The 26,156-nt window shown below is 37.0% G+C and overlaps 2 protein-coding genes across 2 annotated transcripts in view; both read right to left on the bottom strand.

Moving 5' to 3' along the window:
* Nucleotides 1–7,573, bottom strand: part of LOC107724656 (DENN domain-containing protein 2A-like) — a 23,516-nt gene extending 15,943 nt beyond the window's left edge. Inside the window, exons 1-3 of the mRNA XM_016533663.1 lie at nt 7,469–7,573; nt 3,162–3,248; nt 485–1,435 (exon numbers count right to left, since the gene is read on the bottom strand). Of these exons, the coding sequence (XP_016389149.1) occupies nt 485–1,435; nt 3,162–3,247 (1,037 nt within the window). The 5' untranslated portion in view covers nt 3,248; nt 7,469–7,573. The remainder of the gene's footprint in view (nt 1–484; nt 1,436–3,161; nt 3,249–7,468) is intronic.
* A 17,191-nt stretch (nt 7,574–24,764) lies between these two features.
* The window catches only part of LOC107724647 (RCC1 domain-containing protein 1), a 6,542-nt gene continuing 5,150 nt past the window's right edge, over nt 24,765–26,156 (bottom strand). The window contains exons 6-8 of the mRNA XM_016533650.1: nt 25,834–25,983; nt 25,708–25,737; nt 24,765–25,469 (exon numbers count right to left, since the gene is read on the bottom strand). Coding sequence (XP_016389136.1) covers nt 25,303–25,469; nt 25,708–25,737; nt 25,834–25,983 — 347 coding nt within the window. The 3' untranslated portion in view covers nt 24,765–25,302. The remainder of the gene's footprint in view (nt 25,470–25,707; nt 25,738–25,833; nt 25,984–26,156) is intronic.

The raw sequence follows: 26,156 nt of genomic DNA, 5'->3' as shown, positions 1-26,156 counted from the left end.
TATTTCGGAGAAGTACATAAAAAGTAGACTATACGTATACTTTCCTATTTTTTAGTTTAAAAGAAGTATACTAATAGCACACTTGAATAGACTTCTTTTTCGTAAGGGAAGGAGTAGACAAGCTACATGAAAATTGGCAAAGGCATTGCCTGGTCTCTACGCACATGATTGAATTAGCTTGACTTGTGTTGTGTTGACTTGAATTTATGATACCATTTTGGTCGAACTGTATTGGTGACTTGGCCAACACTTTTGGAGTATTCAGTCCTTCCATTTCAAATAGATAGGAGTTGTACCAGTTGTGCAAAACTGAAAGTAGGTGCCCAGAGACGACACAAAGATGGCCACCAAGTAGACTGGCTTGCTTACTAAAAGGACTTTGTTATTGGTTAGATACCCAAGTGAGGTACAAATGCACCAGATGCAATCCAGTCCTTCAGCTCATTCTTAAAGTGACACTGGCATCAAATATCAGTCTTCTTACCTGTTATTAGTGTCTCGAGCTCGTCCGGAAGGTCTTCTACAGACCCCTTGTGGTGGAGGACAGGATGGAAGGGGTGGGGGAGGTATGGAAGGTAAAGGGGGAAGATTTCGTTTACCCTTGACGAAACCGTGATTGGCCGCAGAGTTGTTTGTCTGCGTGTGGTGTTGAAATGTTCTTTGGGGTTTTGGCAAAGGGTTAATGGAAGGAGCTCCAGGTTCACTGTAGACGTTCTCGGAGTCCTGACTTCGAATACGGCTGCCGGATCTCACAACATCCAGAGTCCCAAAGATTGGCTCTGCGGCCCTCTTCTCTGCTTCTTCCTGCTCCTCTTTGGAAGCTGGGCAGAAGTAATTGCCTGGCATAGACAAGGATGATTTGGAAGGAGTCTCCTTCATCGCTTGCTCAAGTTTTTTAATGTGCGTCAACACCAACTTTTTGTCCTGACCAGTTTCTGATGTTCTCCCCAATGGGGCTTTGTCCAAAATCCATTCCTTTTCCTTCACAAGTCCCTCAGAAATGTGCAAAGGTTCTCCAAACTTACTCCCGTTCTCTTTGCCACAGTTCTGTCTCTCCCAGTTGGAAAGTCGCTTACTGTCTTTCCTCTGCACTTCCGGCTGTAACGTCTTCTTTCCACTTTCAGTCTCCTTCAGTCCCGCTGTTTGGGTGTTTGACCCGGTGGTCTCTGTTTTACCTTCCCATTGGGATATCTTGTCCCGAATGCTGGCAGTGCTTTTAAGTCCTAAGGGAGTCTTGGGAGACTTGCTGCAACCACCCAGGCCATTTTCAATGGGCCGAGGATTGGAGGGACTCTTGTGGGCGAGCATGATGGTGTCTCCTGGGCTTCGGCTGAGGTTGCTCAGAGACGAGAGACTGTCCCTGACCCCACACAGGTCTGGACGCTGAAGCACCACAGATTGGGCTTGGTCAAGCTTCAATCCGCAGCAGTGGAGCCTGAAGAGACCACAGGAAAGATGCTAAAGACATCAAGAGTGTCTGACACTCATTAAGTGATTAGACAGCAATTATAGAGTCTGTGCATTTAAAGTTCACATTTCAAAGCATCGTTCATTCAAAATGACATTTTCAGAATTACCAATTACCAACTAATCTCACACAACCACCAAATTACAGTCAGTATTCAGCATGAACCAAAAGTGTTCAAAGTTTCCACATTGGTATTAATTGCGTTGTCTAGACTTTTAATGGTACAATGAATTAAAATGACTTTGTAAATGTAAAATTCAAATGAGATGCAGATGGACTTGCAGGCAGTTTGTTTCTTTTTTCTGTGGACAAAAAACACAAGCCTTTCACTGCACAAGTGAATCACCATCAGCACATCGAATTGAAGGTTATGATTTTGCCTCAAGTCCACCTGAAAACAAAACTCCTCTGTGAATGTTTGACCAAACGAGTTTCCACCAATAGGGCAAAGTTCAAGTGACAGTCGTGCATTTTTCTTTCATTAACTGGCTCATAAACACAACTTTGGATTCCATCCAATGACACTGCGCCAACAAACAAACAGAGGAAATGTGAATCTACAAACTTTGTGTGTATGCTAAGCTTCACAGAGTTTCAGAGGAGAATATCTTCCCCAGTATGCCTCCAAACAGTGATTCCACTTTTCAAATACAAACTATTGGCTCTCAGAAAATTCAAATAAGCTTTCAACAACTTTCTTTTGGCATGTTATTTTTTTTCTTTCTTTCTGGCTAATGCATCTCATTTCATGAAGCTCAAGGCTGCCAAGAGAAAAAAGTAGGTCAAGCTCCAAAAATCCGAAGAAAAGAAGCGAGAGAAATAGGGAACGAGGGAGAGACAGGGGGTGAGAGGAGTTAGGAAAGAGGAAAATAACGAGTGTGTAGGACAAAATATGTGATTGATCTTTCTCGTTGCCTTTAGGAATAGGCCTGCTCAAACTCTTGGATAGTACATCATCCATCATCAGCAAGGATAAAAGCCAAAGTCTCCTCATCAAGATGAGCTAACAGGGTTGAGGACATTGTAAGCCGAGGAAATAGCACTTGATGATAGCAGAGCTCTCTCTGCTTTGACCATGTTTGCTCAGGATCTGGCTGAAGATACTCACTTTACCGACAAGACTTCATTAAAATGAGCTCGCTCATTTCGCCCATTTTTCTGCAGGTTTTAAAGCTTGTACTAACACACTGTGGCATTCCAAACCACCAAGGGTTGGCAGTTCCAAAGGAGTTTAATTAGCTTTCAGTAAAAATAACTTTCACAGTTAGGCTTGTCCCAAAATCATCCTTAATATCCCACCTGCGGATGTTTATGAAGTCTATCAGTGTTAACGTTACTGGACAGGTTTATTTTTAATACCATAGTGAATGAGGGACGTGGCACAGTCTGTTTGCCGGGAAACTTCTTAAGCATGGACTAAAAGTTCTTATGAACTTACAAAAACATCTAGGTTATTAATTTAGCAGACACTTTCATCCAAAGCAACTTCCAAATAGAAACACTTCAACATAAGCAAGTCATCCTAAGAAAACAGTAAAGAAATTGCTGGAATACCACCTATATTAGGTAATAACACCTATAGTAGGACACAGACCTTGTCAGTTGTTGAAACACTAGGGCTGCAGAAATTACATGCGTAAAACAACAAATTAGCAGGAAATTAAAGGAGACTCAGTCACTTAGTTGTACATACCCGTTTGCTGATTGGTAGATGCAGTCCTCTGTGTTTGTACAGAGCAGCAGTGCTCTCCCGCCAGTCATGGTGCTAGCAGACGGCATCCTACACACACAAACAGACATAAATATACGTTTTTTGAACAATTATCATGGTAAAACCATGGTTTAATGGACATATGCAATTGTACTATCAAGGTATTCTTTAAAATTACCATGCACATATCATGCTATATGAATACGGCATTCATTAAACACCATAGTAAACATCGAAGCAGCATGGTTTTAGCATCTGATACGACAGTATTTTTCACATTCCATGTGGTTTTAAGAAATACTGGACATTTACAACAGTCATCTGTTAATCAAACAGCAAAATCCTCATGACACAGGAGTGGACTCAGCCCTGGAGGCTGAATGACTCACAACCCAAACACAAAAGACTATAGTCGGAGAGTTACTGTAGTTACATAGAGATACACATCTGAAGCAAACAATCCCTATTTTGCTTCATTTAGGTAATCATCATTATTACTGTTGCTTATAGTAAGGGTTAGTGATCTGAACAAATGGTTAAGACGGAATACTAAGCTTCAGTGTAACTTGTCCTGCCCTGTTACCCCTTAAAATCATGTGTGTAATACTACAGGTTCAAAATATTCAAAAGAAGGAGACCAAACAGACAAGAAAAATGGGAAAAAACAAGGATTCTTGACTTGATGTGACCTGCGACCTCTTATTTCTCTCTGCTCTGTGTTTTAAAAGGAGCCAGTAATTATCAACCACCCAGTAAAGAACTTGCTAAGCAGCCAGGTCTGTTTTCAAGCAATCTTGACCCTCGCCACAGGTGTTACCACTTAACCAGCACATTTGGAGAGGATTGTCGAGCGTGTACGTGTGCGTCTGTTCTTTTTGTTCTGCCAAACGGAAGTATGACAATGTCCACGGGACACAAGCGGGGGTGCAACATAAACGAACCCCATCTGTTTCCATGTTCGGCGAGCGCCATTCCACATGTGCAAGAGCTCAACGATTAACCCACATTCCCAGCATTCTGCCACCACTGGAGCCGGCCGTAAAAACCTTCCTCTCTAGCTCAGATGACGTAAAGGTTACCAAATTGTGCTATTTCGAGACTTCCACGTTGCCTTGTGTCGGCGATTAGGCCTCTGGTGTGTCGTTGGGCTCCAGTGGTACTCAGTGTGTAGATCTATCTGTGGGCGAGTATTCCTTGGCATCATCACCTGTTTTTCTGAGTGTCGGCCAAGAGCAATAATGAGAGCGTTGTTGTGCTGTGGAGTTTCACACTTTGGTGTGGTGAGCCCTCTTATTTTGATTAGCATTTAATATAACCATCTAAAACTGCTGTTATTAAACTGCAGAAGGCCTGACTGCCAGAGGAGATTAAAGTATAATAAAATAAATATGTATAAAAATTACATAAAACAAAATCATTAACGTTCAATTGGATTTAATATTAATATTAATGGTAATCTGATAGATGTCCTACATTAAGGGTCTTATCGTTTATCTATAAAACAAAGTATTGCCATGCACATGTCTAAATTTCCCACATAGGATAAAATAACTGAATAAAACTGTAAATTAAAATTAATAATTAAAATAAAGTAGAAAAAAGCAAAAACTAAAATTATATATATGCACAGGCACAAGCCAGAGTGACTCTGCACTTCATCACTAGACGTCAAAACAAAATAATTTAAATTATTATTTAAGTAAAATTATTATTATTATTATTATTATTATTATTATATTACATGGTACTCTGATAGACAAAGTATTACCATGGTACATGTCTAAATTTCCCACATAGGATCAAATAAATGAATAAAATACAAATAAAATTAATATGTAAAATTATTATTATTATTATTATTATCATTATTATTAAAACAAAATCATTTAAATTAAATTATTTAAATTAACTTTTATTATGTAAATGTATCATTATTATTATTATTATTATAATATGGTACATGGATAGCCTCCCTTAGGGCATTAGCTTATATCTATAAAAACAATGTATTACCATGGTACAGGTCTAAATTTCCCAAACAAGAAAAAAAAATCTATTCATCAGTCCATCTATCTTTCTTTTGCTTCTATCTTTTTTTAGTTTGTTCTCTCTCTCTTGCTCTCGGCCGCAGTCCTAAATGATTTTCAGCTGTCTGTGTGTGTGTGTGTGTGTGTGTGTGTGTGTGTCTGTGTCTGTGTGTGTGTGTGTGTGTGTGTGTGTGTGTGTGTGTGTGTGTGTGTGTGTGTGTGTGTGTGTGTGTGTGTGTGGCGTCACATGTTTGCGGAGCAACATCAGCGCTCCCCTCTCCTCCCTCCCCCCCATCTTTCTTTTTCTGAAAATGCAAAGAGAGAGAGAAATGAAAATGAAGAGCCAAAGTTTGAGCATGGTGTAAAATGTAGAGCAATAATTTATAGCAGGTCATAAGCAGGTGTTAAATAGCATTTAAACATTGTTTTACATCTGCATGAACAAGCTATATGATTTGAAGAGATTAGGGGTTTGTTCAGATCACTGACCTTAAGTATGAACAATAGAAACTTAGTACACGCCACTAAAAACCAACTCATCCTGATAGCCACAAACAGTAAATCTGACAGTTGCTGTTTATAACCTTAATTTTAGGGTCTTTTCAGTGTCTTTGTTCTCTTCACTATTGTTAAACGTGACTCCAGTGAGATAAAGCGTGACATGGAGAAAGTGAGCCATCTGTTCCTGGCCAATAAAAAACTCCATATGACCCGAAGGACCTTTTGACCCCTTACTTGTCCGTCCCCCTGACCTGATGCCCATCAGCTGATTGGATGACAGGAAGTTCATTATTCTGAACAGAAAGAGGATTAAATCAAACATACACATGCAAGATTCCTGGGGTCTCTTTCTCAGGAGAAGCATTTGAAATATCAGAGGTCACTTCTGAGGGACATGCAGTACTGACAAACATTTAAGACACTTAGATTCTTAGTATACAATGCTATTAGGAGGTCATATGAGTGAAGGATGGTGAAGGTTGGGCTAAGGCCATCAGAACCCATCAGTAATGTTATGCAAGCGACTAACAGCCCCAAACAGCAGATCTTTATCATTCCAGAGACACACAGAGCAGATACAGAGGAAGAGCGGACACAATCTGCGCTTATTAAGTTAAAGAATGCAGAAAAAGGTTCTTTCCGGCAGACCAGAAAAGCTTTTAGTGTGTGCCATAACTGCTGCAGAGTAAACATGTCAGTTACAGATGGTTTGTGTGCTTGTTTTGTTACACTTATGAACTATTAAACCAACCAAAATGTTTAGAAATGCACAAATAATGCACTAATTAAAATCTCAAGATGCCAAAAAGTGTCTGTAAGGGCTGTGAATAATGTGTCAAATAAAATAAATAGTAATTGCAATTTTAAATACATAAATATAAATAAAATTTAAATTGTATTTATTAACAATAATAATAATAGAAATAATGATGATTATTATTACTATTTGTATTATACAAATTTAACCTGATTAAATTTAAAATGACTCTTTTAAATGAATCTATCCCCTTGCAAAACAATAATAATTATAATTCTGTATTCTACGCGTGTATGTGAATGCAAAGGCTTTTTAACTTTTTTGTACATCATTGCATTCTGAAATATGTCAGTATGGAGTCAAAATGATGATGCAATAAAATCCTGCAAAAGACTGCAAAGCTGGAAAATTTGTTAACTGCAAAAAGAAATGCATGTGGTTTTTTGAAAACACTAATAATTAACTTGAATTAAGAACAATAGAAGCTAATAGGAAGTTGGCACAAGTATAAGTGTTTGTGTGTGGAGCAGTTATTAACTTCCCAACTTCCCAGTTATTCAAATCCCCTTGGATTCAGCAAAAGAATGTAGATTCGTCACATTTATTGTACATAACAGCATTATATTAGTGGAACGATGTGTAAAAAGTGAGTGTGTGTGAGGCGACCTAGTGCAAATAGAAGACCATCTGCGTTTAGCTATAAATCTTATCTTTTTTTTTTCTCTGTCATTCTCTCTCGCTCTGATCAAGCCTAGTGAGCCAAACCCTGCAGCGGAGCCGGATTGTAGGAGGGTTTCATATGGGACATGCCGCACGTATTCATGAACACACACATGCAAACAAAGGGTCAGATTCACAAAGGGCAGGTCAAATCCGCAGTTTTCCTATGTGACATCAGCGGGAGCGTACCAGAATCTTGCATGGTAACTTACAAACACAGGTCTTAGTGCTCAATGAAAGGGATCGTGTTCAAAAATACACTTGAACTGTCATCATTCACTCACTCTCATGTTGTTCCATCCAAACCTTCATGACTTGCTTTCTTCAGGAGAAGACAAAATGAGATGTAAGGCTGAATGTTTGAGAAGCTGTTTTTCATGAGTGGATGTTGAGCTACAACAGACAAAAAAAGCATTATAAACGCATTGCATGACTCTTCTTATACTTTTGCAAAGTTTTGAAAGCTTATACCTTTAATGCATGTAAAAAAGTGACCAGTGCATAATTAAAATGTACTCTTTTGTGTTCCACAGAAGAATGAAAGTCATTTGGAACAACATGAGGATGAATAAATAATGACATATTTTTATCGTTTTATGTTTTGCATGTAGTGCAGTGATGAAATCGCTCTTAATGGAATGTTTTTCAGTCTGTGATGTGTCACGTATCTGCGCCGAACGCTGGTGTTCAGCACTCCAGTGACCGAGATGTTGAGGAGAGCCAGCTTTAACTCTGTGTTTCTCCTCCTCCTCACAGCTGGTTCTCATAAAGCTTTCACTCGGCTGCGGCCCTGAGGGCCCTCAAACCGATGACATCATGCTCTCTGCACTTCTCAGAAACAGCGAGATAGATGTGTGATTTCCACCGAGAGAGGACAGCTTGGCCGTCACTGATATTGAGAGACCGAAGCCAAAGCGCAAACACGTTTACTCTTTGTTCTCTGTCTTTCCTGTTTGTAGGTTTAGATTCTGCTGACACAAACCGGAACAGACTCAGTAAATCTGCCAAATAACTCAGATACTTGCTAATTAAGGAAGCAAGACAGTGACAAAAACTACTTTCAGGAACTTAGTAAAACAGCATGAGCATGAATCTGCAAACATCTGTTTGTTTGCACTGATTTTGGAGTAAAAACTTGCATTCTTCTTTGCAAAAGAATTTCAAATTTTTTGTGCCTTAAACAAAACAAAACAAAAACTAAACAGACAACCCCCTGAATATGTCCCAACAAATATGTTCCTGTTTCAAAAGGAAGCCGTTTTCCAGGGTCTTTTTAAGGTAAAATGTGTTAAATGACGCAGAGAGCACTAAGTTCTTAATGGTAGCTGAAAGTATAGCAAATTAACCAAAATATTTAGAAATAGTTTAAATATATGAATATATTTTATGCAGAAATCTGCGGAGATTCCATAGCATCCACAAAAAACCCTAACAACCACATAGCAATGCCTTGGCAACCACCCATAACACCCTGGAAACCGCTTAGAATAATGCTGCAAACCTTAAACATATAACAACACATTATACATAACCAACCACCCATAACACCCTAGCAACGCCATGGAAACAACCCATTACACCCTAACAACACCCTGGGAACCACTCAGCAACAAAACAACAACCATCCCAAACACCCTAGTAATTACACAGCAATGTGCTGAAAACGTTAGCAGCCACATAGCAACAACCTAGCGATCAACCATAACTCCACAACAACAGCCCGGCAACAGCACATTAAACCCTAACAACAGCCTGGCAACCACTCATTACACACTAGAAACCACCTAGTAACAGCATAGCAACCATCCAAATCACACTAGCAACTGCAACCACTATTGACACCCCAGCATTAAACCCTAACAACACCCTGGCAACCACCTAGCAACTGCATAGAAACCACCCAATACAAACTAGTAACCACACAGCATTGTACTGACAACATTAACAACCACAGAGCAACACCCTGGTAACCTCCCCTAATTTTCTTGCATCATAGCAGTGGCATTTCCTCAGGTAAATCACCAACCTTTCCCCAGTTTTTAATAACCAATATCAATGCCTTGGCAACCACTCATAACACCCTAGCAACGTCATGGCAACCCCCCAAAACACCCTGAAAATCTTAAACCTTAAACAAAAACTAACATCTTAACTAACAACCCTTTAAACCCTAACAACACACTGGCAACTACTCAGCAACAACATAGCAACCATCCCAAAACATACTAGTAACCACACAGCATTGTACCAAAAACCTTAACAACCACATAGCAACGCCCTGGCAACCCCCCCCCGCATCATGGCAGTGATGTTTCCTCAGGTAAATCACCACCCTTTCCCCAGTTTTTAATCACATGTTCCTTTTTAAAAAATGACAAATTTATTTCTATGTTGTTCTTTTCCAGATCACACACACATCCACTCATGTACACATATGTGTATACAAACACACACACACACACACACACACACACACAGAGAGAGAGAGACTGGGGCACTACATATTACATTTACTGCTCTGCATTGTAATCCTCTGTGGGAGAGGAAAAGCTTCAGACAGGAACAATTCTAGGCCGGCCACAGAATGAGACAGGAAGTGCAGAGGATACAGCAAACAATTCATTCATGTATGTTTGTGCACCCTACCTGTTGAAAAAAAAACAGCAAATGCTGGTTAGGTATGTTTTGAAGCATGGCAGCTGGTTTGAGCTGGTCCTTAGTTGGTCATAAGCTGGTTTAAGATGGTCATGTGCTGGTCCTAAGCTGGTCCTAAGCAACTAGCTCCAGCTCAGGACCAGCTTAAACCAGCTCATGACCAACTAAGGACCAGTTTAAACCAGATCAAACCAGTTGCCATGCTTCAAAACATACCTAACCAGCATATGCTGGTTTTTTCAACAGGGCTATCAGTGCCTTCCAAATATAATCTCACTGTGAATTGTTGTGCATTTGAATCACAGCTATGTTCCCTGTTGTTGTGGTGTCGGAATTGTTAAACATTACAATAACGTTCAAATGAATTATTGTTAATGATATTCTTCCGGGACGTGGAGGATGATGATGGCTGTTTACATATGCTTGAGTAAAATGAGCACATTGAAACCGTGGAAGCTGTAATTACGGTTTTAAGACAGAACCACATGACCAACCACGCGACACTTTAGGCCCCGGAGACCTCAAGGGAGAAAACGGCATGACAAAATGTTATTTTCTTGTTATGCAAGAGTTAGTTAAGGGGCGACATCTCGGACAGATAACACAGGAAGGGAGACCCCAGTAATCACACATGTGTATTCTCTGGGGTTTTAAAAGAGATCTCAACAATGTCTTATGATGTGCTCAGATTTGCCAAGATATTATAGTCTGCAATCAAATGTTGATATAATTTAAGTGAGTCGGTTTGATCATATTCCCCCAGGAAAGAAATATCACCAATGAGATCTCTTTAATGTCTTAACTGTTCCTCCTAGTCAGCAAAGTGACTTTCACTTTTCTGTTTCTCTTAAAAAAGACCCCAGTTATCTCACACGTGTCTCCTCTAAAGACTCAAGAGAGATCGCAATGTCTCAAACTGTGATCAGGATTGCCAAGAAGCCTGCAATGAAATGTCAGAGATCTCCATATGACTTAAGACCAAAAGATTTGAGTTATGCTTCAGTGTTTCAGTGTTTAAGTTACAGATTTTAGTAGCTTGGCAAAGCTGAGAAGAGTTTGAGACTCTAAAAACCAGAGGAGTCTCCATTGTTGCTCCATTTCATCGTATACCTATCTAGAAGAAGAAAAATTATATATTAAAGATGTCGCAATAAATATCCTTTAAGGCACAAATCATGGAGGAGCCCATCTGATTTTGATCTGAAGAGGAAAACCAATGTATGCGTTCCTTGGAATGTTACTGAAGGTCGTGAAAACTTTCAGACCTTCATTTAGACTCCATCACTCTGGCGGTTTGGTTTACATTCACTCTGGAAATGTTGATTTTGAGAGTGAGCTGAGGGCAAAAAAAAAGGGAAAGAGAGAGGAGAGGAGGAGAGAGAAACAAAACGCTCTGTTGCTTGGTGGATCGTTGACTCCGGAAGAGGACTTTCCCAAGCTCTCGCCATGCAGTGCTCCGATGGGAATAGCACAGGGAATTGTAGGAATCTGTCTGCGCTGAGGCGCGTAGGGCCAGTGGGAATGGTCAGGCAGAACCACATAAGCGTGAGGGAAAACAGGAAGTGTAACTGGAGATCTGGCTTCGAGTCAACCAAGAGCAGAGAAAAAGTTGCGTTATGTGAGCATGGGGGCCACCATGAGTTGCACTGATCGAGGACTACCACCTAGATCAAAGATTAGTATTGTAATTCCTTTTGGAGACTGAGACAACTGCGTTCAGATCAGCCAGAAATGGAACACTTCTACTGTATTTTACTGAAATGGATATCCATTTCAAGCGGACTCTTGGTAAAGATTCTAAATCTTCCAAAAACCACGGCCACCAAAAGTCATCTCTATCTTCATTCTGCATTCTCAAGATACTTCACAGCTCTGGGAGAGAAAGACATTCTGTTAAAATGCATTGTCTCATCATGATCGGACCAAACATGATGACCTCTCAATGACCTCATCCTTCCTATGAAATTTTCCAAGTTTAAAGATACAAGTTTTTCAACAGACAGGGACAAAAACAGAAGCTCAGCCACATGACTCCCAGAAAAAGAACAGTCTTCGGAAATTCTGTGGTTTTCCCTTGTAATACAAGAACTCCAGAAGATCTAGAAACTGGGAAACTGCATGTTCCTCTGCAAACCTGAGCTTTAATGCATCACCGGGTGTTAGAGCTCAAATATTTCCATGATTTTCAGGGTAGGATTGTTCCCTGGCGTGGAAGGACAGGCATTAGTATTCAAAAAGGGTTTGTGCACATTTCACAGAATGCTCTTTGAGAGCCAAGTTGGTTAGTATGAGATCAGTTATCCAAACCACTCCTGCCAATTTTTTCCGCAACTTTGCCTCCAGTTACAATTTGCTAATGTTCCGCTGCAACATTCCCAACACAAACATCTTACCTTCTACAAGGTCCTGAAATAAGTCGTGTCTAAAAGGTAAAACTCATTGTGAAACTCTTGATATTCGCATTTGCTGCAACAAAACTTAAGGCCAGAGTTAGGGTTGCTGCAGGTCTCCACATAAAAACAATATAATAAGAATTTGCATGTGAATCTCCCAAGACTTTCTGCACAACAAAAGTACCGTCTAGACATGACCCTGTCATTCTAAGGACTCAAACAAGATGTTTCCCCTCAACAAAAAAAAGCAGATTTGCAGAAAGGGTATTCTTCTGAAGTGAGAACCTGATATATGATTAGTTACCAAGGCTGTGCATGTACATACCAGGCAGTGTGTTTGAGCGCGACTGTAACAACTAAAGCATTGTGCGAAATCTCAGCCAGGTGTGTCTCCACCTGCACAGACGTACAAATTGCATAACTCGCATTACCTGAAACATCTCTGACAGGTAAAAAGAGCTTTGATGCTCAGGAAAAACATGAACTTGTCAGTCACGTTGAATGTAAAACAAATGACTTAATGATACCCTTCCATTTAAGAGCAAACATGGCAGGTTTGGTGTGCCAAACAGGTTAGACTGAGTTCTAACGTACTCACATCCAAGCAATTACAAGCCATTAATTTATACGTCTTTCAACAGAAGAGGATCTCAACTGGTGTTCCATTAGAAACCACATTTTACATTAGACATCAAGTAGTCACCGGATCCGTTAATTCTGGGTCTTATTTCCTTGCACTTTGAGTAGTTTGTTCATTGTTTTTAAGAATGGAGGCATGTTACACAACCTGTCCAAGTTGGCATCTGTCAAACTTGAATAGATTCTACCAAATGATCAACAAATTAGCACCAAAATACTGTAGAGTCCTCCCTTTTTAAAAGTTGATAGCGAAGAGGGTGCAAAGTTGAAAGACTTGAGTGTTGCATGACAATGCTTGACCAGTAAGAAATGCAGTAACAAGAAGCTTGACGCTTCACTCCAAGAGTTCAATGAATTGGTGAACGTTGACGCAAAACGTATGAAAGGATCTTGGATGGTTTGCTGGTTCCGAAGAGCTGTAATTGGTTGCAGATTGGATGTGTGCAAAGCAGCGAAAGAGCGAGCGAGAGAAGGAAAGAAGGCAGTATTAAAGTGTTTTAGAAGGTAAAGAGGTATTTTAAACCACCCACGCTAGGGGAGGAAGAAGAAACTTCCCACGTTCCAGATGGGGAAGAATGGATTGTTTTACTCAGCCTCACCCACATTATCCTTTTTATTTCCTTCTTGTTCCTCACTGTCATTTTCAAACTCTATGACACTTCCACATCTCGTCCCTTGCCTTCGCACGAATCACATGTCCTAATCTGTAGATTGGCCATTAAGACATAAAGACAAAGTTCACTGAGGAATGCCAATTGATCATTCTAATGATTGATGGATGAAATGAAGTGCATCTTTTGAGTCAGTTTCTTCTTTTTATGATTGTCCTCTGAACAAAGTAGGTCCACCCCAAAAATTTTATTATGTCACTATTTACTCACCCTCATGTCATTCCAAACCCATTTCTTTCTTCTGTCAAACACGAAAGGAGATATTATACATTATGTTGTATAAACATGTACTGTGACCATGGCCTATGAACCTCATAAAAGTCCATGCAAATCATGCACTATATTTCCAAGTCTTCTGAAGTCATAACTTTCTGTGAGGAACAGACCAAAGTTTTCATTGCTAACTTACATTTAAATACTTTGCATGAAGCGTTGCACCAGATTTAAATGCCATTGGTTGTTGCTTCTCACATGGGGTTACAGCAAAGTAGGTTTAAACATAAGGAAGTACAAGTGAGATTTGAGACCTCTGATGTATAACAACTTAAACTTTGGACTGTTCCTCACACAAAGTTAGCATACAACTTCAGAGGGCTTGGAATATAGTGGACTATCTTTGTCATTTTGTAGCTTAGCAGACTGTAATATTCTTAAAAACTTGGAATAACATTAGGATGAGTAAACAATGACACAACTTCCATTTTTAGGTGAACTCTACCTTCAAACTGGTGGTGCATTTGGCTAAACACTTACTGGAAAAGCTCCTGAAACCCTTCATCTAGCTGTTACAACCTTGAAGTCTGCTCTGTATTTCTCTTCTTGAGTGCTACAAAAACCACTGAACCTTGACGTAGATGGCATCGGAGCGACAGCTTGCAGGCACGGCTCCTTAAAGAGTGGGGGCTGGAATCTCAAGAGTTATAAAAGAAGAAGGGTTACAGAGGAGAAAGACAGGAAGGAGGAGAAGGGGTGGAGGTCAGTAATCACAGCATCTGTGGTCCGTTCCCTTAAACTCCAACACAAAGCCCCGGAGCTCACGGAATCCTGAGCAGCCAGAATTCCCTCACACGCACCGCAGGGCGCATTCTACAGCTGTTGCCGTGGAGATAGTCAGCGGCGGTTCAGCGGAGCTCAGGTCATAATGGCAGTAAAGAAACATTCCCAAATGTTGCACTCATGTTGTAAGCTAGTAGGGTTTTGCTGACAGAAAGACATCATGCTTAGAATGAAGCATCTGGCCTGTCGCAGGATGCACTTACATGTGTATGAAGCTTCTGCAAATACAGTACAATAGAGACAGATGTCTGTTACCACATGTCACACACAAAGACTGTCAGCCTAAAAATGCAAAGCTCACATACTCACCAACACAGACACACAAAGTCAAGCATCACTCATCCTAATGCTCATTCTTATAGTTAGAGATATGAACAAACCGCAAAACAAAATTTCAGTTTGTGCTCCTGACACTAATGATTCCTCAAATCATGTGTCTTGTTGAGGAGAGGTGTGCTGTTACTTTACTAAGTGATCAGACTAACTATTTTAACCTGGTGGATGATATAACAAGTGAAAAAAAAAATATTATATTGAAGGAGGAACTCAAGCAATATCCAGAGACTAGAAGAGAACAGAGGGTGGATGCTTTTAACTTATAAACAACCACTTAATAACCGTCCAGAACACCCTAGTAACCATCCAGAACTCCCTAACAACCACACAGAACACCCTAGCATCCATGCTAAAAACCACTTAAGGATGGACTCTTTTCACTTAGGTAAATAAAAACAACCACTCAGCAACCAGAACACCCTAGCAACAACCCATAGCACACTAGCATCCACCTAGCAATGCCCTAGAAACCACCCAGAACATCCTAGCATCCACCTAGCAATGCCCTAGCAACTATCCAGAACACCCTGGCAACCCCATAGCAACAGCCAAGCAATCCCCCAGAACACCCTAGCAACTTTATAGCAACATGCTAAAAACCACTAGAGGATGGACGCTTTTCACTTAGGCCATTAAACATCCACTTAGCAACCAGAATACCCTAGCAACCACTTAGCAACACACTAGCAACCCCTCAGAACACCCTAGCATCCACCTAGCAACCACTTAGAACACCCTGACAACTGTATAACACCATAGAAACCACCCAGAACACCCCTGCATCCACCTAGCAATGCCCTAGCAACCACCCAGAACACCCTAGCATCCACCTAGCAACCAACTAGAAAACCCTGGCAACCCCATAGCAACAGCCAAGCAATCACCCAGAACACCCTAGCAACTGTATAGCAACATGCTAAAAACCACTTAGCATCCACTTAGCAACCAAAACAGCCTACAATCCACCTAGCAATGCCCTAGCAACCATTCATAACACCCTAGCAACCCCATAGCAACGGCCAAGCAATCACCCAGAACACCTTAGCAACATGCTAAAAAAAAACCTAGAGGATAACACCCTAGCAACCACCCAGAACACCCTAGCATCCACCTAGCAATGCCCTAGCAACCACCCAGAACACCCTAGCATCCACCTAGCAACCCACTAGAACACCCTGGCAAGCCCATAGCAACAGCCAAGCAATCACCCAGAAGACCCTAGCAACTGTATACAGCAATTGTTTAGCAAGTATATGCTAAAAACCACTTGAGGATGGATGCTTTTCACTTAGGCCATTAAACATCCACTTAGCTACCAGAACACCCTACAATCCACCTAGCAATGCCCTAGCAACCATTCAGAACACCCTAGCAACCCCATAGCAACAGCCTCGCAACCATTCAGAGCACCTTAGTAACTGTATAAGAGCATGCTAAAAACCACTTGAAGATGGATGCTTTTCACTTAGGCCATTAAACAACCACTTAGCATCCAGAACACCCTAGCAACCACCCAGTTCACCTTAGCAACACCCTAGCAACATGCTAAAAAAACAGGTAAGCATCACTAAAAACCAAGTTCTGCATTCAATTCCAAAGGTTTCCAATAAACAAAGCAGACAAAGCAGAAAAATGTTCTCCTTGGCTCACTCAATTGCAGTTTTTCTTCCCTGAACTCATCCTTTGACCTCGTGAGTCGTGACTATTTATTAGAGTCATTTAGAGTAAGCCATTAGTCACAGACCAGAGCCAAACAACTCACCCTATCAAACAGGCCTGCATTCAAATGCTCCTACCCAGAATCCTTTGCTACAACCACTTAGCATCCAGAACACCCTAGCAACCACCCAGTTCACCTTAGCAACATGCTAAAAAAACAACTCCAGACGTGTTTTCTACAGGTAAGCATCACTAAAAACCAATAAACCACCAATAAACAAAGCAGACAAAGCAGAAAAATGTTCTCCTTGGCTCACTCAATTGCAGTTTTTCTTCCCTGAACTCATCCTTTGACCTCGTGAGTCGTGACTATTTATTAGAGTCATTTAGAGTAAGCCATTAGTCACAGACCAGAGCCAAACAACTCACCCTATCAAACAGGCCTGCATTCAAATGCTCCTACCCAGAATCCTTTGCTACACACACACTCGGCTCTGGCAATTACTCAGAACTGATAGCCAAAATAAAAAAAAACCTCATCATTCACAAAGGTTTCGACTTGGGGCTTCGTTCATGAAATATGAGAAAAAATTCTGTTAATAATTTGTGAAACCCTTTTTTTTTAACTGCATCTGACAGAGACCAGAGCCAAACAACTCACCCTATCAAACAGGCCTGCATTCAAATGCTCCTACCCAGAATCCTTTGCTACACACACACTCGGCTCTGGCAATTACTCAGAACTGATAGCCAAAATTAAAAAAAAACTCATAATTCACAAAGGTTTCGACTTGGGGCTTCGTTCATGAAATATGAGAAAAAAATTCTGTGTTAATAATTTGTGAAACCCCTTTTGAAATCTGACAATTTGCATACAAATAGTTTTATGAATTACACATAAATCAGTTGTAATTTAGTTTTTTTTATTTTTTTTTTAAATGTGAATGAGGCCTACTTTGGGATTGCTTATTACATACTTTGGCTCTTTTGATAACGTTTTAGCTATAGAGCAAGTAGTACATTTAATTATGTTTAAATCCAACCAAAATCAGCCCAAAAACCATATTAAATAAGTAAGATGATTCTGTTTGGGCCTCAATATGTCTTTGTATGTCTGCAGTCTGACAACTTAAGTGGAACTGAAGTTTGCTTCTGTGTGTCATATTGGAAAGACTATGGGTTTATGGGCATTTCTTATCCCTTGTTGCGAAAACAAAAACATTTTAGCCCTAAATATCAGTTACAAATAAAAGCGTGAGGGTGAGTCACTACAAGCCAACAGAAATGGGAATATCCCACTCACAATATGTGCTCTGTTCAGAAATACCAAATATAGACATAAAATGACTTAAACTCATTTAAAATTGATCAGGAGGTCCAACACTCTCAGTTCTTTTGGCGCTGACATAATTTATGAATTATGAAGTCATGCCTTGAGACGACAACAAAACTTATTAAACCATCAAATATATTTGGATTTTTCTTATACAGCTTGACTGAAATGCTTTTGTTTATATCTCTCTCTACTTTCAGCTGTCCAGAGAAGTAGAGCTATTGTTCTCTTGGCTAAAATCACTTGCAGCACTTATTCAATTACTCTCTATATCTATCCGCTCTCTCGCTTCTTAGCCAGGAATGCAGCAATTAACACACATTTCTCACTACTAGTTTAACTTTCAGTCTTTGAACAACAAACTACAATCAGTACAAAACTACTGTGCACTACTTTAAACTTCATACATTGAAACAATGCAAACAATGCACATTAAACACACACATACATTTTTTTTTTTTTTTTTTTTTTTTAATAATTAAAATGACTACAGACTACTCCTAAAAGAAAAAAAGCATTTTAGTTGTTTTCATTTTATTTAATTTGTATTAATTTTTTTTTTGTATTTTTAATTTTATTTTACCATTGAAGGATGCCTGGTTGCCGTGGAGACAGAGTGTCCTGCTTTAAGAGTCAAACGGAGCACAGAAAAACTCCATCCATCCGCATGAACGGTGCAAGTGTTTGGATACTTCAGACACTCTTAAAAATAGACCCGTAAAGACAAATCACAAATAAGATCTCTTTGATTTCTCAATTGTTTCTCCTATATGGAAGTGAGATCAAATGGAAACTTTTGCTGAAGTCTTTCCTATTTAGAAAAAGAGTCCAGTAATCTCACACGTCTCCTCTAGAGCAGCTCAACTGTTTTAAATATCGATAATAATCAGAAATGTTTCTTGAGCAGCAAATCAGCATATTAGAATGATTTCTGAAGATCATGTGACACTGAAGACTGGAGTAATGATGCTGAAAATACAGCTTTGATCGCAGAAATAAATTACATTTTACAATATATTCACATAGAAAACAGTTATTTTAAATTGTAATAATATTTCACAATATTACTGTTTTTGCTGTATTTTTATTCAAATAAATGCAGCATTGGTGAGCATATACGAGAAAATCTTACGAACCCCCAGAAATAATTTAAAGCTGAATCAATGGCGAATACGAACAACAAACAAAATTGCATAAAATATTTCTTTTTCATATTTTTCATATAAAAAAATATTCAAACATCTTTTTCTTTAATCAGTATTTTCTTATTTTAATATTTTTTTAATTAAATGAATAATGGATACAGACTATTCTTACATAGGCCTATCTTGTGTTTATCATTTCTGAACTAATGATTTATTGCATTATAAATATGACAACTTATTAATCAATAAATCAACAAATCAGTCACGCAATGAGGGTTCATTTCCACTTGTTAAAATATTTCACAAGATTAAATAATGCAGCCTCGATAAGCATTAGATAACAAATCTTACCGACCCTCAGAAATACTGTATGATCAAACTGATTCACTTCATTAAGTTAGTTTTGTAAGAGCTTATTAAAATCAGATCGTTTTGCTTTACATTGGCATGCATAACCACGTTTCGACGTCAGTGTCGGTAGTGTCTAAGGATCCCATGTGAAAGACAGTCTTACAAGAGAGGAGGAGGAGGAGATGGACTCGAGGGATCGAGTTACGCACAGATTTAACTGGAGAGATGGCGGACTTAATGTGATCAGTGTCTTTTGTTGCTGTTGTAGAGCTTTTGTGCTCGATTAACTCTGGCTGCGAAGCTGCATTTATAAAGCAAAGTAAATTCAAAGTCATTTTAAAAACCCAAACTTGGTTCAATAAGTTATTAAGCAATAAACGAAGGATTTCAAAGTTTTGCAACATATGAATGAGAAATGAAAAACAAAAACACATGCATGTATAATCAAATAACATTTCTAAGTAAATAAACAGCACCCACGGCAATGTACAACAGAGAATGAAAGACACTGATTATCAGGTCTGTCTCCTTTACGTGTTTCTTTGACGTATGAGAGAGGAAGAGGAGGAACAGGCGTCCACATAATGAAGAACATCACAGCGACACCTATAGGACAAAAAAATGGATCGAGGGTTTGTATGTGAAAATATTATTTGGCCAGAAAATAAAATTAAAATTAAAAAATAAAATTAAAATTTAATTATTTTGAAGATGTTCTCTTTGGATTATTTGACTAAATAACTTGTGTTTCCTGCTAGCTAAATTTCACATACACATAAAATCTGGCTCTAAACCTCTCTTTTCTTTATTCAAAGTTGATCTAGACAAGTATGGAAACTATCCGAAGCAGTGAAAACTGCATCTCTATATTCATCCTATGTGTCTTCTTAAGGTGAAAAAAAACATGGTTGCTAAGTTAAACCATGGTAACCACAAATTCACTAACCATAGTTTAACCATGGTATTTGTAGTAAAACTGTGGTTATACAAAAAAAAAAAAAAATTCGCAAAAAAGATTCACGAACCCACTCGGAAGTCCCGATCTGAATCAAATGATTCGCGATGCCCGATCCGATTGGAGCGCTTCGAAACAGTGAATCGTTTTGTGACCCAATGGTTAACTGATTCGTGTTTCGAAAAGCTCCGTTTCACCCATCACTATGTATTCACGAACAGCTTGTAACACTCCAAAGAGAAAGGAAAACTTGAAATCGCATCATATGACCCCTTTAAAAATCATTACAAGCGATGTCGAAATTCGAAAATGAATTTTGATCTGGTTTTTGCTAGTGAATCGCTTGAACTGAATGACCGAAGTCACGAGTTTGAATCAATCGGAGCGGTTCCAGTGTAAATGACTCACTCAATTGATTCGGTTTGTCTGTTCCTCCGCTTTTCGGTTCTTCAATTGTTTACACGACACTGTCAGCACTACTACTGGCTTAGCTCGCTAGGTTTATAACATTAACTGAAATATGCGAAACAAGTATGATGTTTACCAATAAATATCCATATTTCACTTGTATCTGATTGTATTAATTCGTCAATATAGAGTGATAGTCAATGTAAAAAGAGCAAATGGGAGCAGCAGATTTTATTTAGATTTATGCTTTTATTTATAATAATTTAAATGTTTTTGTTTAACACAGGAACTTCACTGATTCTCTATTATACTGCCAATAAATGGAGAACGTGTAGGGATAGTAAGTGTTATAAATTAAAATAAATAGCCTAAAGTTGTAAATAAATAATTTACTTATTTCATAATAAATAAGTGGCATAACAGTGGATATTTTTTTGTGATATGATGCCACCTTCTAAAATAATAAGCAAATTGCAGATCAAAGTCAGTGCAACGTGATGCTAAATTAATAATTTAAGGTCTTTTCCTTCCAAACATTTGGTCAGAATAATATACGGCATAATTATATAACATAGTTACATTATAACTAACAATAAGAATGAGTAAGATGCTACAGGAAATAATTAGATATTAAATACACGTTGGTTATCAGTACGGTTCTCGACCTTTTGTTATAAAACGTAAAAATAGACTGAAAATTTTTATAACTAAACGTTATTTCTTTGTATAACTAACTAACTTACTAATTAATTAACTAACTAACTAAACTAACTAACTAAATAAATAAATACATAAATAAATAAATAAAGTTAAATAGAAATTCCCCATTGTTGACTTCGCACAGTGGAAGTTTGTTCCCATAGTAACTGACGTGTCATCCAGAAAGCGGAAGCGGAAGCGCGTTGCCTTCGACTGAAGTTTGTTTATGCTGTTGGCTAAAAACATCACAACTTCAGCCGCTTGCCTTGGTTTTTATGAAACAATAGTGACATTAGTCGACTTTATTATAGTTTAAAGTGAAAGTGCTAGTTGTGCTGAACAAAAACATTCGGTAATGGGGGGAACATCGAGCAAATTACCGAAAGATCTTCTGTCAGAATATCAGGTGAGACAGACACATATGTAATATTATTGAAATATATGTTCATTATTCTATATGGCAAGGAGTTGCTTTTATGTAGAAAGTGCTAGTTGTGCTGAACAAAAACATTCGGTAATGGGGGGAACATCGAGCAAATTACCGAAAGATCTTCTGTCAGAATATCAGGTGAGACAGACACATATGTAATATTATTGAAATATATGTTCATTTATTGAACATTTATTCATTATTCTATATGGCAAGGAGTTGCTTTTATGTATAATTTTTAATTTTTTGCTTACACAGGAGCTCACATTTCTCACAAAGCAAGAAATCCTACTGTAAGTACAGTCATGATGTATTTAAACTTAATATGCACACACTTTCAGAATATCTTCTGTTATGTTTTGCGTAAGTTTTAATTGTGAACATTGACTGTACAGTTTCGCTTGTTTCTTATTAGTTTGAGGAATAGCGATAAAACTCGACAGGCTCGTTTAGCTGATTTATTGCAATGTTATTTTATCATTTATATACTGTTATAGTATCTATAGATATTTTGAATTCGCTCTTATACATTTTTTCATTATAATTTTTATTTGAAAAAGTGCTTTGTCATTTTATTAGTTTTTAAATATTTCTATTTACCTTTAATTGATTTTTATTTCATTATTTTATTTTAGTATTTGTAGTACTTAAACTTATTTTATTTCCAATTCAACATTTTAAATATTTCTATTTACCTTTAATTTTTATATCAGTATTTTATTTTAGTATTTGTAGTACTTTAACCTAAACTTATTTTATTTGCAATTCAACATTTTGAATTTCTATTTACCTTTAATTTTTATATCAGTATTTTATTTTAGTATTTGTAGTACTTTAACCTAAACTTATTTTATTTGCAATTCAACATTTTGAATTTCTATTTACCTTTAATTTTTATATCAGTATTTTATTTTAGTATTTGTAGTACTTTAACCTAAACTTATTTTATTTGCAATTCAACATTTTGAATTTCTATTTACCTTTAATTTTTATATCAGTATTTTATTTTAGTATTTGTAGTACTTTAACCTAAACTTATTTTATTTGCAATTCAACATTTTGAATTTCTATTTACCTTTAATTTTTATATCAGTATTTTATTTTAGTATTTGTAGTACTTTAACCTAAACTTATTTTATTTGCAATTCAACATTTTGAATTTCTATTTACCTTTAATTTTTATATCAGTATTTTATTTTAGTATTTGTAGTACTTTAACCTAAACTTATTTTATTTGCAATTCAACATTTTGAATTTCTATTTACCTTTAATTTTTATATCAGTATTTTATTTTAGTATTTGTAGTACTTTAACCTAAACTTATTTTATTTGCAATTCAACATTTTGAATTTCTATTTACCTTTAATTTTTATATCAGTATTTTATTTTAGTATTTGTAGTACTTTAACCTAAACTTATTTTATTTGCAATTCAACATTTTGAATTTCTATTTACCTTTAATTTTTATATCAGTATTTTATTTTAGTATTTGTAGTACTTTAACCTAAACTTATTTTATTTGCAATTCAACATTTTGAATTTCTATTTACCTTTAATTTTTATATCAGTATTTTATTTTAGTATTTGTAGTACTTTAACCTAAACTTATTTTATTTGCAATTCAACATTTTGAATTTCTATTTACCTTTAATTTTTATATCAGTATTTTATTTTAGTATTTGTAGTACTTTAACCTGAACTTATTTTATTTGCAATTCAACATTTTAAATTTCTATTTAGCTTTATTTTTATTTCAGTGTTTTATTTGAGTATTTGTAGTACTTTAACTTAAACTTATTTTATTTGCAGTTCAACATTTTAAATATTTCTATTTAGCGTTATTTTTATTTCAGTTTGTTATTACAGTACTTCAACGTAACATATTTTATTTACCAATACAACATTTCTCATTTTCGTTTAAGTTTTTCATCTAACATTAATAACTTACAACAACCAACAATTAATTTTAATATACATTTTTTAAATATAAGACGACCGCGTTTTTTCAGATGTATTTCCAAGAAAAAATTATAGTCTTATATTCGGGACAATACGGTATATATGTGTGTGTGTGTGTGTGACCCTGGAGCACAAAAGCAGTGTTAAGTCGCTGGGGTATATTTGTAGCAATAGCCAAAAATACATTGTATGGGTCAGAATTATAGATTTTTCTTTTATGCCAAAAATCATTAGGATATTAAGTAAAGATCATGTTCCATGAAGACATTTAGTAAATTTCCTACCGTAAATATATCAAAACTTAATTTTTGATTAGTAATATGCATTGCTAAGAACTTCATTTGGACGACTTTAAAGAAAAATTGGCCCTTATGACTGGTTTTGTGCTCCAGGGTCACACACACACACACACAACGTTTTCATTTTAGCTTATTTTTTGTAATTTCGTTTTGTGCTTTTGGCATTTTTCTTAGTTGTTCACATTCTAATAATATTTGTTCATTTTTAAAATCTATATAGCTTTATTTATTAATTTAATTATAAAAGTTATTTAGTTTCTAATTGTAGTACGTCAACTTGACAGACACATTTAGCTGATTATGCAGTTATTTTAATGTGTGTCTATATATATATATAAAACAGTATTTATTAATTTTGTGAATTAGCTTTTATTTTTTTCAGTTTTCATTCTAGTTTAAGTTTTAGTAATTTTTATTATTTCTCTTTATATTTCTATATAGGTTTATTAATTAATTTCATTATTAAATTATTTTATTTCAGTTTTAGTAATTGAATTTATTGTATTATAATTATAATTATTATTATTTTCTACTTTAAGGTAGTTGCCAAGGCAACATTTCTAATTTTTTCATCTAATACTTATTTTATTTTGCTTACACGACCAAATTACATTTTTCATCATTCTTTATTACAGCACAAGAATTATAAAATGCTTACAGCATCAATTACACACCTAATTCACATCTTTTGCACTTTTGTTAGTGCGAAAAAAGTGTCCTGTTTTTGTTGAGAAGTGAGAAAATTATGAAATTTCCCAAAGTTTCAAAAGTCTTCTTCCCAAGACTTGAAGGCAGCATTTCTCCTGATTTCTCCTCACTGACTGAGAATGTTCTTTTGCAGTTCATTCAAGATTGTGTTGTGAAGTTTACACAGAACGGAAGCTGTTTTCCGGTCCAGAATTTTCACCTGTGCCTTTGGTCTGTCAATAATGTAGCGACCTAATTGTGAATGTATATTCTTGTTCAGTATTTCTACAATTTATATGTTTAAAAACATTTGACTTACTCTGTTAAAAGAAAAGAAATCTACTTTATATCCTGTATTTTGAATCATATATTTGTACCTAATTTAATAAACTCTAATTCTGTGACTTTGACATCGCTGTATTTATATGGCACTCTGAAACAGTCTATTCCTGTCGGGATGGAGGTTGTTCTTTTGGCACAGCAGACACAAAAGTGTTCCATAAGCCACAGACAACATCCTTAACACACATTCGATGGCTAGCGAAGTAATCCACCAGTGTTGGCTCATCTGTGCTATTTTCAGTGCCATGTCCCAGTTGTCCATAATGGCCTAATAATATGACACAGACGGAGAAAAGGCAACTTTTAGCACTTTTTTTTAAATAATTAACATATTCAAACTTTCAAAAATTTGGGGTCAGTATGTTGTTGTTTTTTTTAAGAAAGAAATTAAAAGCAGAGTTCACCCAAAAATTAAAATTTGCTGAGAATGTGCTCACCTTCAGGCCATCCAAGATGTAGATGAGTTTTGCATTGATTTATTTCTATAAAACGAAGCAAACTCTTACCCCATCCCCAAGTGTACAGATCCCCTGTACCTGCAAATAAATAAGAATGAGTTCATTTAATCATTTATGTCAACTAGTATATTCTCGAGTCCAGTTTAAGCTCCAGTGATCAGATCTGGATCTCACCGCTGACGGCTGCTGTATGACGCGATCCACAGCTGATCCTGCTGATCTCTAACACATTAGGGACGTCCACCAGAGCAGGGAACGCTTGAATAGAAATAAACACATCCGCTTGCTTCTTTTCATCTTCATTTATGGGCTGCTCAGTGTTTCCTGCACAGTAAGGTAAACATGTAGCTGTGTAGTAATGCATTCATATGTAAAGTCATATATGTGACCCTGGACCACAAAACCAGTCTTACGTGTCAAAATTGAGATTTATACTTCATATGAAATCTGAATAAATAAGCTTTCCATTGATGTATGGTTTGTTAGGGTAGGACAAT

The sequence above is a fragment of the Sinocyclocheilus rhinocerous genome, unplaced genomic scaffold (assembly GCF_001515625.1).
Source record: "Sinocyclocheilus rhinocerous isolate Xijiao unplaced genomic scaffold, SAMN03320098_v1.1 scaffold2110, whole genome shotgun sequence".
NCBI lineage: Eukaryota > Metazoa > Chordata > Actinopteri > Cypriniformes > Cyprinidae > Sinocyclocheilus > Sinocyclocheilus rhinocerous.
Note: the sequence above shows the minus strand (reverse complement) of the source record. Positions and strands in the feature narration are given on the sequence as shown.